The following is a 12,217-nucleotide window of genomic DNA, read 5'->3' on the forward strand; positions in this document are numbered from 1 at the left end:
CTAATTTGTATACGAAAACAAGATTTTGGAGAAAGTGATTCTATACCAATATCTCTCAATTGATCTTTATCACAAGTTTAATTCGAACTATAGAGGTGGAAAAATTATAGAAATGAATCTTTTATTATGAGATAAGAATAATCACTCATACTAACAAACAATATTGAATAATTCATGATGGCCATCGTTCCAATTTCTGTTGGTATCGTCATGGAATGAGCCTCCTATCCCTCATCTTGTCAATCCAGTAACCAAGAGACCTTTCAGTATCCTTCGTAATGCAAACTCCATGATCGCTGCACTTCTCAGTGCTCACCAGAATCTTGAATGGATACCTCAAAATGGCATCCAAAAACCACCAATTTGCCAGATCCTGAATTCTTGTCGGGCACAGAAAATTAAGGCGACCAATCTCATCCCACACAGGCCCTTTATCACACATAATCTCCACAAGACTCACAGATTCGTCCACCATGTCCGGAACAGGGGGCAATTGCAGCGCAAACTTGGAAGCCAAAACAGGCCAGAGCTGCTTCCACGTGAAGGCATCTCCATTAACAGTATTAAACGCCTGATTCCAAGCTCTAGCATTAGTAGCAGACCAGACTTCCTGCTCGGCAACAAGCTCAGCATCGGAGGCATCCATGTACGCCTCTTCCCAGCAGGCCCGGCTTCCCGGGAACACGAAGGGCAACGCAAGAAACTTGCAGATTGTGGCATAAACCACCAAGCTCCCGATCGCATTTATGAAAGATCTGGCAGATTGGCCGAAAATGATGCCCGGGCGGTGCATGGACCAGGTGAGGCGGCCCTCTTTCTTCTTGGCACATTGTAAGAGCACATCCTCGAGGGCATAATAGAAATTATAAGACTTTGGCAGGCGAGGGGTATCTTCTCTCAGAGGAAGCTCGTGTAGCCCGGGCGGCGGGAAGCCGAGGGCATGATAATGCTTTGGTCCCGTCTGGCTGCCAGGCTATAAGTCGATTGCAGATTCTCGGAATATTTGGAAACAGATTCTCGGAATATTTGGAAATTGGGTCTGGTCATATTTTTCATCGCATCCATGTCCATCAAATTATCGAATATTTGAGGAATCTGCAATCGAGAACATGCCATCCATGTCCATCAAATTATCGAATATTTCAGGAATCTGCAATCGAGAACATGCCGCGATTTTCTTGATAATGCTCCATTGAATCTTCTGCGAAATGGGCAGCCCAGACAGCCCAGAAGCGAAATGGGCAGCCCAGGTAGCCCAGAAGACATGGGTCACGTTTGAAAGAAAGGAGATCTTGGCAATCGTCTGATCTCTGTACACCAAATCACAAGCTATGAATTGGATTTTGTGAGGGACTTTTTCATCAAAGCAGTGATGTTGCAGAGGAAGCCGTGCAATTCCATATACTTTCCCTCCGGCCTTGACCAGAATCTCTGCAAGAGCAGTCCCCACTAGGCCTGTTACTCCAGCTACCAGGGCCACCTGCAGCGACTTCTCGTGGACATCTGCGTGATCATCAACTTGCTCTTTGCTCCTTCCGCTCAACACCATATCCATTTCTTCCATATTCAAGAAAATCTGCGCCTGATATATTATACAGTGCACTGAATTTATATTTATATATATTGAGAGCAAGGTGGCAGGCAGCGTGCTTCGCTGGAGGCTACTATAATCCAGTCCCAGGGCCATCCCATCCATCGTTATCGATTTAGTCAATGCTCTATTCCGCAAGCTTTCCCTCTGCTTATGCAACTTGTCATGAAACTCGGAGTTTATATTGAAGAACTTGACACACAGGACTGAGCATCCCGAGTTTTCCTCTCGTGGTAATGGTTGGGTCCGGAATATGTTATATTGGAAAAAATCTTGCAGTAATTATATAGGTTGTTACTACCCATTTTCACAATGTAATATTTCTATAGACTTGTGGAGAAAGATATGGTAAATTCCAAAAAATTATATGGAATTATAATTAAAATTAAGTAGGTAATGTATAAGAAAAGTTAAGCAATATAAAACACGAGAAACATTTTAAAATTGCTTTAAATTTCAGTTATAATTATCTTCATACATGCTCTTGGATTAAATCAATGTGAAATAACTATTTATAAAATAAGTGCTATGAAACAGGTGTTATGTAGTAGTCAATTTTTTACGCTTAGTTTAAATATAATTAATTGGACTTTGGAGTGCTTACAATTTGTGAGTTGATCAATTAAAGCCTTTGTAAAAAAATAGAAATGAAAGTGAAAATATTGTAATAAAATGGTGTTTTTTTTGTGTGAATATCTTATCTAATAGGTTGTAATGAAGTTTTATAACTTTATTTCTTTGGCGTTCAAATTGATATGGAGAAACATAGTTTCAACTAAATGAGATGTCAATTCCAAAAATTTGTTTTGCACAACCATTTGTCTCCTACAAAATTTATGGACATTGTACATGATGAATATAGAGTTGAATGCAATTGTGTTTGCAGCAGTGAAAGATAGGGAATGTGAAAAAAAACATTTATTGTTATTTCTCAAATGGTGTATGCTTTTTTTTTGCTGAACAAAAATGCACTTGGGATGATCTATAATTTGTGATTTAGTATTAAATTGGTTTTTAAACTAAATTGTAAAGACAAGTTAATTAATATTTATGAAGTGATTGGTTTACTATTAATTTAACAACTAAATTATAACTAGCACACTTATATAACTTAAATAGCTAGTAAATAGATAGTTTCCATTTCATATAGTAAAAAAAAAGTCATTAAAAAAATTAATATTAAAATAAATAAGATATATCATTGGTCCTTTTCAAATATTTTCCAAAAATTATACTTTTATCTATGATTTGTGATTTATGATTTAATATTAAATTAGTTGAATTTGACACATTCACTTTGAATAAAACCAGGAATAACAAAAATCAGACATTAACTTTTTGCATGGTAGGTGAGACCAATCACCTATGTTTTGTTTGAGGAAAGAAAGTATAATAGCTTTAATAAACCAATTGAAACAAATGAGAAATTGAAGACTAACCTCCCAATAAATGTCAACCAATGTCTCTTCATCCTACAACTACTTGAAGACGAATATGGAAATAGAATTACTTTTGATCTCATACCCGCACCTTAGAATTTGGATCCCCTAAAATGAAATGAAGAGCTCTAGTGCATTGGATATGTCGTCATCCAAGTGTCCACCTCGAATGGAGTTTCAATAAAACAAATTCAACAACGTTGGGAAAGAAATGCTCACTAGATCTTCAAAATTAGTAATTATATATCAATAAAACATTATTAATAAAATTAGTAAAAAAATGCTCACAAGATTCTAAAAAAGTAAGTATGATGAGTGATGGTGATGATGAGTAATTTATTGGAAATCAAACCTTGCAAAAATTAATAATTAATCCTCATGATATCTATAGTGAAACTGGGCATAGGTCAATTCCCAAAACACCTTCAAATGAAAAAGTCTATAGTCTTGGTGACATTAAGTGGTTGAAGATGAAAACATTTTTTCTTAGAATACCCTTCATATACTGAGATTAGATCTTGGTTTCAAAATATTTGTCACATGATTGTCCTTCATAACCTTTTAGCTTAACAAAAATATGGTGATCATGGAATGATTCTCGTAATGCTTTTTGAGCACAAAAGTAAAATTCTAAAAACCTCCAAGTAATCCTTCACCTTCTCAAGGTTTGATAGACCAATTTGTTCGTGGTCACTTTCATCATCCTCATTATCGCTAACATCATCATTACCATTGTTCCCACTATTATTCATGTCATCATCATTGTGGTCAACATTTTCATCATCATGATCATATACTAAGATTAAATCTTAGTTTCAAAAGATTCATGATAGCACCAAGTTCCAACCTTCATAAATTTATAACTCAAAAAAATTATGGTGATCTTGAAATGATTTTCATAATGGTTCTCAAGCATAAAAACAATACTATAAAATCTATTTTCAAGCATAAAAGCAATACTATAAAATATCTAAGTGTTCATATACCCTTTTAAGCTCTAATAAAGAAATTTGGTCATGGTTGTGGCCGGCATCACCACCATCACTTCCATTACCATAACCACCATCATCATCATCATTGTTATTATCATCATCAACATCGTTTTCCTTGTTGTCATAGTCATCATCAACATTGTCATGTTCCTCGTCCTCCTCATGAGAATCATCACCATTGTTGTTATCATTTCCATAGTCATCATCATTATCATCCTCATCATCATCATCACTTTCATCCTCATCATTATCCTCATCACCCTTTCCATCATCATCATTTTCATCTTCATCAGCATTATCAGTGTTATATTCATCGTCGTCATCATTATCATCATCATCATTGTCACCATCATCATTTCCATCATCGTCATTGTCATTGTCATCATCATCATTGTCGTGATGTTCATCATCATCGCCATTAACTCCACCACCACCATTATTGCCATCATCGTCATTGTTGTTGTCATCATCATCAACATTATTTTAATAGTCATAATTGTCATTGTCATCATCATCCCAATCGTCAACTTTGTCAGTATCATCTGAAACTAATTGTAAAACTCTAATATTATATTTGATGATAATGATGAATAACATCCACTAAGATCTACATGGTCTATTAGACCCTAAGAATATAAGATATTAAATAAATCTCTTTAATGTTTTATTTCTATGCTTGAAAGGAAGTGAGAGAAGCATTTTTGGATCATTATATTTTTGTTGACTTAAAAGGTCAAGAATATTGTTAGTGTGATATATATTTTGAAAATTAGATCAAATGTGAGCATAAGATGGACAATCTAAGATAAAGTGTTTTTCATCTTCAACCCTCTTAGTATAAAAAATGTGAAAGACTTTTTATTTTTGTGACTCAGAGGAACCCAGCAACCCGCCTGACATATAACTACTAGTATAATTCTAGGGGTCTTCATTCTGACCTCCTCTCCATAAACTAGGTCGCAAACAGGGGGATTTGAACCTTGGATCTCTCAGTTTACACAGATTTCACATTACTTTGATCACCAATTGAGCTACCCTCCTAGGACAATGTGATAGACTCTTTCATTTGAAGTCATTTTGGGAATTGACTAATGCTCAGTCTCACAATGAAGCTCATGAGAATTAGCTATTATCTTATGAATGCTCATTTTCTTCTTAGTACTAGTCAAAACATATAGATAATTCTCTTTTTCAAGATTGATGTTTATCACCTCTTTAAAATGTCATAGTTGAATTTTTTTCTCTCTAACTCTTTATTGCCCCATAATTTCTCCTTAAATTTTGACATAATAATATTTTCAATAATATCTTTATACTACAAAATGATCTCCTCCTTTATCTTTAATAGTTTAACCAAAATTAAACATCTTTATACTCCACTCACTTAATAAAAAGAAGAATTTTAACCAAAATTTAAAAAAAAAAAAAATAAGTTATATGAAACCTTTTGATTTATATAACTCTTAATAATTATGAATATGAGTGAGCTGTAAAAATTTCGAAAGAAAATATGCTACAAGTTGGGAAGTCGTTGTTTTCATCATCGTCACTACCACTATTATGATCAGAATTTAATTATAAAATTGCTATATTGTATTTTATATAACTCTTAACCAATATGAATACAACTTAGTTGTGAAATTTGTGAAAAAAAAAATATGCTACAAGTTAGCAAGTAGTAGGATTTTCGAAAAGATATATGTTACAACTTGGTAAGTCGGATTCTTTTGAATAATTAAATAGAATAATGAAAAAAAAAAAAAAAAAACTTATCATATATTTTTTAAAAAGAATGTTTATTTTATATTTGGTTTTAATAATTAATTAATAATCGAAACTTGAGCATTTAGTTTTCATCATCGTCACTACCACTATTATGATTAGAATTTAATTATAAAATTGCCATATTGTATTTTATATAACTCTTAACCAATATGAATACCACTTAGTTGTGAAATTTGTGAAAAAAAAAAATATGCTACAAGTTAGCAAGTAGTAGGATTTTCGAAAAGATATATGTTACAACTTGGTAAGTCGGATTCTTTTGAATAATTAAATAGAATAATGAAAAAAAAAAAAAAAAACTTATCATATATTTTTTAAAAAGAATGTTTATTTTATATTTGGTTTTAATAATTAATTAATAATCGAAACTTGAGCATTTTAATGTAATTAAATGTATAGTATAATTTTCAATAATACTCTCTAATCAATTTAAACAATATATCTTGATGCTCAATTATCACTCATACTTGTTTACTACCTCAAGGTCAACAATTTTGAATAGGTGTAATTTCATTATTGCAATATAATCAGCGTGAAAATATATTTGCATGCTCTTCCTTGAGTTTATGATACATTTTAACTCTTACTACCTCAAGGCCAACGATTTTGAATAGGTGTAATTTCATTATTGCAATATAATCAGCGTTGAAAATATATTTACATGCTCTTCCCTTAGTTTATTGTTGAGATTTTTTGTTTATTAATTTGGCAAAAATCTCATGTAGGTGACAACAATAGGATTTGTTGCTATATTAGCTCCGTTATTCTTGAGGAGGAGTTAATGCATCCTAAATTTGTTGTGAGAGAATTTATAATTCAGTTTTATACTCCAGCTATAAGAAATGTAAGCCTGTAGAGGATATGTGTGTAGAAAATAGGGTGAGTTGAGAGTATGTGTGAAGAATTAAATTGTTGTAATCTCCTGTTGAATAATAAGATTGTCGATGCCTCTGTTTGGTGGGTGTAGCCCAGATTGGTTGGGTGAACCACATTAAATCTTTATGTTATTTCTATGACTTTGTATGTGCTGTGTATGCCTTTTAAATTTCCACTGCTTATTGTTGGCGTGGTTTTGGCACAAATAGTCGTGCCAATTTTGAGCTAAAGAAGGGCTAGCGCAGTTTATTCAGTAACAGTCGCGCCCATTGGCGCGGAAGATTCAGGAACAATCGTGCCAGCACACCAGAAAGGGCTATTGGCGCGGAAACGAAAGGGTTAATCGTGCCAATTTCATGCCTCGCGTGGATTTTGTTTCAGGCGCGGGTATTCCGCAGTCGAGGAGCGCCAGGCATTTTTCCCTCTGGTAAAACTGCAATTTTTTGTTTTTTTGAAATTATAATGACATGGTACGGCAGAGGCATTATAGTATAAGGTAAAGGCATTTGTTAAATAAGAACTTCATTTATTAAAAGTTGGAATTGGAGATTTTGTTTGTAACAACATGGCAAAAACTCAAAGTGCTCGTTTTGAGATCGAGAAGTTCAATGGCAAAAACAACTTCGAGATCTGGAAAGTGAAGATGCATGATCTACTTGTGCAACAAGGCGTGGCGAAGGCTTTGTTGGGAAAATCCAAACAGCCTTACACCATGACAGATGATGAATGGAGCGAATTGGATGGAAGAGCATTGAGTGGTATTCGACTGTGTTTGGCGGATGATGTTTTGTTTAACATCGTGTCAGAGAAAACTGCTGCTGGTTTGTGGACAAAGCTTGAGAAGCTGTACATGACAAAATCCTTAACCAATAGGATTCTTCTGAAGCGACAATTGTACAGTTTGTGCATGAAGGAAGGTACAGCTATTACTAATCATTTGAATGTCTTTAATACTCTCCTAGTGCAATAAGAAAGTATAGAAGTAACATTTGAATCAGAAGATAAAGCTATAACTTTATTATGCTCGTTGCCCGAGTCATGGGATCATTTTGTTACTTCTATAAGTCTTAGTATATCAGAACCCCTTGAATTTGATGATGTTGTTGGAGCTTTGTTGTCCGAAGAGACAAGAAAGAGGTCAAATTCATAAACCTCTACATCAGAAGCTATGATAGTCAGAGGTCATTCTAACGAAAGACGCTTGAGTAAGCACAACGACTCGCGTTCACAATCGAAAGGGAAGAAGAGTAAGGTAAAGTGCTGGTTTTGTGGCAAATCGGGACATTTGAAGAAGGACTGTTGGAAGAGACAACAAACATCCAAAGAAGACTCTTCAACAGAGAAGAAAGAAGCAAACACGACAGATACAGGTTCGGCATCCAAGACAGGTATGAGTGATGAAGTGTTATCAGTTGATTTTTCTAATCATGATCAACATTGGCTGTTAGATTCTGGTGCATCAAATCACATGTGCATTCATAGAGAATGGTTTAAAACTTATAAACCAATCAATGATGGAGTAGTTTACATGGGAAATGATGTCACATGTAACATTGTGGGAATTGGAAGCATCCAGCTTAAAATGTTTGATGGGACAAATAAAATTCTAACTGATGTAAGACATGTACCTGAACTAAGGAAAAATCTCATTTCACTAGGAGTACTAGACACTAATGGATATAAAACTTTTATTCAAGGTGGAGTAATGAAAGTTTATAAAGGAATTTTACTAGTAATGAAAGCAAAGAAGGTTGGAAATCTTTTTCAGTTAGAAGGAAGAACAGAGTCAGATCATGTTTCTATAGTGTCTGAAAACGACAGTAATTCTATTCGTTTATGGCATCAAAGGTTGGGCCATATGAGCGAAAGAGGTTTAAAGATTTTATCTGTTTGTAAGTTACTTCCTAATTTAAAGTCTGATAAGTTAGATTTCTACAAACATTGTCTGTTTCAGAAACAAAGTAAGCAGAAGTTTAAAACTGGAAAACATACTAGTAAGGGAATCCTTGATTATATCCATTCTGATGTTTGGGGTCCATCTCCTACAACCTCATATGGAGGTTCGTCATATTTTGTATCTTTTATTGATGATTTCTCTAGAAACGTGTGGGTCTACATGTTAAAGAAGAAGTCTGATGTGTTTACAGTTTTCAAACAGTTCAGAGCATTAGTTGAAAACATCACTGGAAGAACCATTAAATGTTTAAGAATTGACAATGGAGGTGAGTTTACTTCAAAGGAATTTGATAGTTATTGCAAGAACGCTGGGATCGAAAGACATAAAACCACTGTATATACTCCTCAGCAAAATGGAGTTGCTGAACGCATGAACAGGACTCTTTTAGAGAGAGCAAGAAGTATGCTGAGTAATGCCAATTTGCAGAAGGAATTATGGACAGAAGCGGTTTCTACAGCTTGCTATTTGATAAATCGATCACCATCAACTGCAATAGGATGCAAAATTCCTCAAGAGGTATGGAAAGGTCATCCTTGTGATTATTCTAAACTGAAAGTTTTTGGTTGTGATGCATATGCTCTAGTTCTGAAACATCAGCGTTCTAAATTAGATCCTAAATCAAAAAGATATATCTTTGTTGGATATGGTGATGGGACTAAGGGATACAGATTGTGGGATCCTACTACTCACAAGATCATCATTAACAGAGATGTTAAATTTAATGAATCCTCACTTGAAAATCCAGATGTAGATGATAAATTGAAACAGGATAATGTATCTAAGCTTCAACACATTCAGTTTGAAACTAGTTCAAATACTGATGATAGTCAAGATGAACATGGTTCAGATGTAAGTCATGAACAGGTTTCAGATGCAGATCATGAACAAGTTTCAGATGTAGATCATGAACATGTTTCAGATGCAGATCATGAAGAAGTTCCTACAGATAATAATCAGCAAATTGTGGAAGTACCAGAAACATCTTTAAGGAGGTCCACGAGAATCAAACGTCCTCCTAAAAGGTATGATGATTATGTTACTTCAGTTGCTTTAACCACTAACGATGATGAACCTTTGTGCTATCAGGAAGCTGTAGAAGGTTCTAAAAGTGAAAAGTGGAAAAAAGCTATGAAGGACGAGATGATGGCATTAAACAAGAGTGGCACATGGGATCTGGTAGAACTTCCTAAAGACAGAAAAACTATGGGATGTAAATGGGTTTACAAATTGAAAAGGGGTGTTGATGATACAGAGGACAGGTACAAAGCAAGGCTGGTCGCAAAAGGTTTTTCTCAGAAAGCAGGCATTGATTTTCATGAGATATTTTCACCAGTTGTAAAAATTGTTTCAATTCGAATTGTATTAGAATTAGTTGCTTTACTTGATTTATAATTACAACGACTAGATGTTAAAACTGCATTTTTACATGGAGATTTAGATGAGGAGATTTACATGGAACAACCGGAAGGGTTTGTTAAAAATCGCAACAAGAAATTTGTCTGCAGGCTCAAGAAATCATTGTATGGTTTGAAGCAGTCGCCTCGACAATGGTACAAGAAATTTGATTCTTTCATGATGAGTCAAAATTATATAAGAAGTGAATATGATCATTGTGTTTACTTTAAGAAATTAAGTAATGGCATGTTCATTATCTTAGTGTTGTATGTTGATGATATGCTTTTAGCAAGCAAAAGCATAATAGAGATCAACAGGTTAAAGACTCAGATGGCTAGGACATTTGATATGAAAGATCTAGGAGCAGCAAGACAAATTTTGGGCATGGAGATTTTCAGAGACAGGAGCAATGGTAAGCTGTGGCTATCACAACAGAAGTATATCGAGAAAATACTCTTGAGGTTTGGTATGAACAATGTGAAGCCTGTTTCAGTCCCTTTAGCTTCCCATTTTAAGCTTTCTTCTAGTTTATGTCCTAATACAAATGAAGAAAAGGAATATATGTCTCGAATTCCATATGCCAATGTAGTAGGTTGTTTGATGTATGCGATGGTTTGTACTCGACCAGATATTTCACATGCAATTGGAGTTGTCAGCAGGTATATGGCAAATCCAGGAAAAGAACACTGGTCAGCAGTGAAATGGGTGCTTCGGTATTTGAGAGGCACAAGTGATTATTGTATCACTTATAATAGGAGTAGTGAATTTTTTTGCGGATATGTTGATTCTGATTTTGCAGGTGATTTGGATAAGAGAAGGTCAACTTCAGGATATGTCTTTACTCTTGCAGGTGGAGCTATTAGCTGGATGTCAAAGCTACAGAACATTGTTGCTTTATCCACTACTGAAGCAGAATACATAGCTGCTTCACATGCTTGCAAAGAAGCGGTTTGGTTGAAAGGTTTGTTTGGTGAGTTTGGTAGGTTGCAGGACAACATCAAGTTATTTTGTGATAGTCAAAGTGCAATTCATTTGGCTAAGAATCTGGCCTATCATAGTAAATCAAAGCATATACCTATCAAGTACCATTTTGTAAGACAGGTTATCACTGAAAGGGGAGTCTCTCTTGAAAAAGTGCATACGAAGGAAAACTGTGCAGACATGTTCACGAAACCAGTTTTGTTAGAGAAGCTATGTTGGTGTTTGGCTTCTCTTGGCTTGCAGAAAAGATAAAATAATAAATGAACAGGGTATCAGGCTAATTGTTGTCAAGGTGGAGATTGTTGAGATTTTCTGTTTATTAAATTTGGCAAAAATCTCATGTAGGTGACAACAATAGGATTTGTTGCTATATTAGCTCCATTATTCTTGAGGAGGAGTTAATGCATCCTAAATTTGTTGTGAGAGAATTTATGATTCAGTTTTATACTCCAGCTATAAGAAATGTAAGCCCGTAGAGGATATGTGTGTAGAAAATAGGGTGAGCTGAGAGTATGTGTGAAGAATTAAATTGTTGTAATCTCTTGTTGAATAATAAGATTGTCAATGCCTCTGTTTGGTGGATGTAGCCTAGATTGGTTGGGTGAACCACATTACATCTTTGTGTTACTTTTATGATTTTGTATGTGCTGTGTATGCCTTTTAAATTTCCGTTGCGCATTGTTTGCTCCAACATTTATGATACATTTAAACTCTTCGAATCATGATGTGGAAAACCAATTGTAAAATTCAATATTAATAATTTGACAACATAACATAATTCAATTATTAATACTTCAATAAGGTATGCCACTCACAATAATTAATATTAATAATTCAATAAGGTAGAGCATTAACAGTACTATTGGATACCTCTAATCACATTGCTGTCAAACCACATGGTTATGTTAAACAAATTATTTAATTTACCAAATAATCTATAATAAAATTCAATATTAATAATAGATTAGAAAAAATCCATTTAAATAAAACAAATAATCAAATCAATGTTTTAAGATTATTTTTAATTATGATAATTATCTCCATCTCCTAAAATCATATATATAATTTTTAAATATATTTTATTTTATAATATGGTATTTTAAAATTTATGAGATGGGTAAAAAAAAACAAAAAGATCCATAAATTTTTATGAATATTTTTTTATAATATTTTATCACAATAAATTTTATGGAATTATTAA

General features: G+C 34.0%; 1 protein-coding gene across 1 annotated transcript in view; it reads right to left on the bottom strand.

Annotated features, from left to right (window-relative positions):
* Positions 1 to 208: 208 nt before the first annotated feature.
* LOC149152883 ((S)-8-oxocitronellyl enol synthase CYC1-like) overlaps positions 209 to 12,217 on the bottom strand; it is a 36,706-nt gene continuing 24,697 nt past the window's right edge. Inside the window, exons 2-4 of the mRNA XM_089443630.1 lie at positions 4,017 to 4,306; positions 1,110 to 1,582; positions 209 to 965 (exon numbers count right to left, since the gene is read on the bottom strand). Of these exons, the coding sequence (XP_089299756.1) occupies positions 209 to 965; positions 1,110 to 1,582; positions 4,017 to 4,306 (1,520 nt within the window). The remainder of the gene's footprint in view (positions 966 to 1,109; positions 1,583 to 4,016; positions 4,307 to 12,217) is intronic.

This window comes from Pinus tabuliformis, chromosome 9 (genome assembly GCF_031772625.1).
Source record: "Pinus tabuliformis cultivar Carrire ecotype Pingquan chromosome 9, CPIR1, whole genome shotgun sequence".
Classification (NCBI taxonomy): Eukaryota; Viridiplantae; Streptophyta; class Pinopsida; order Pinales; family Pinaceae; genus Pinus; species Pinus tabuliformis.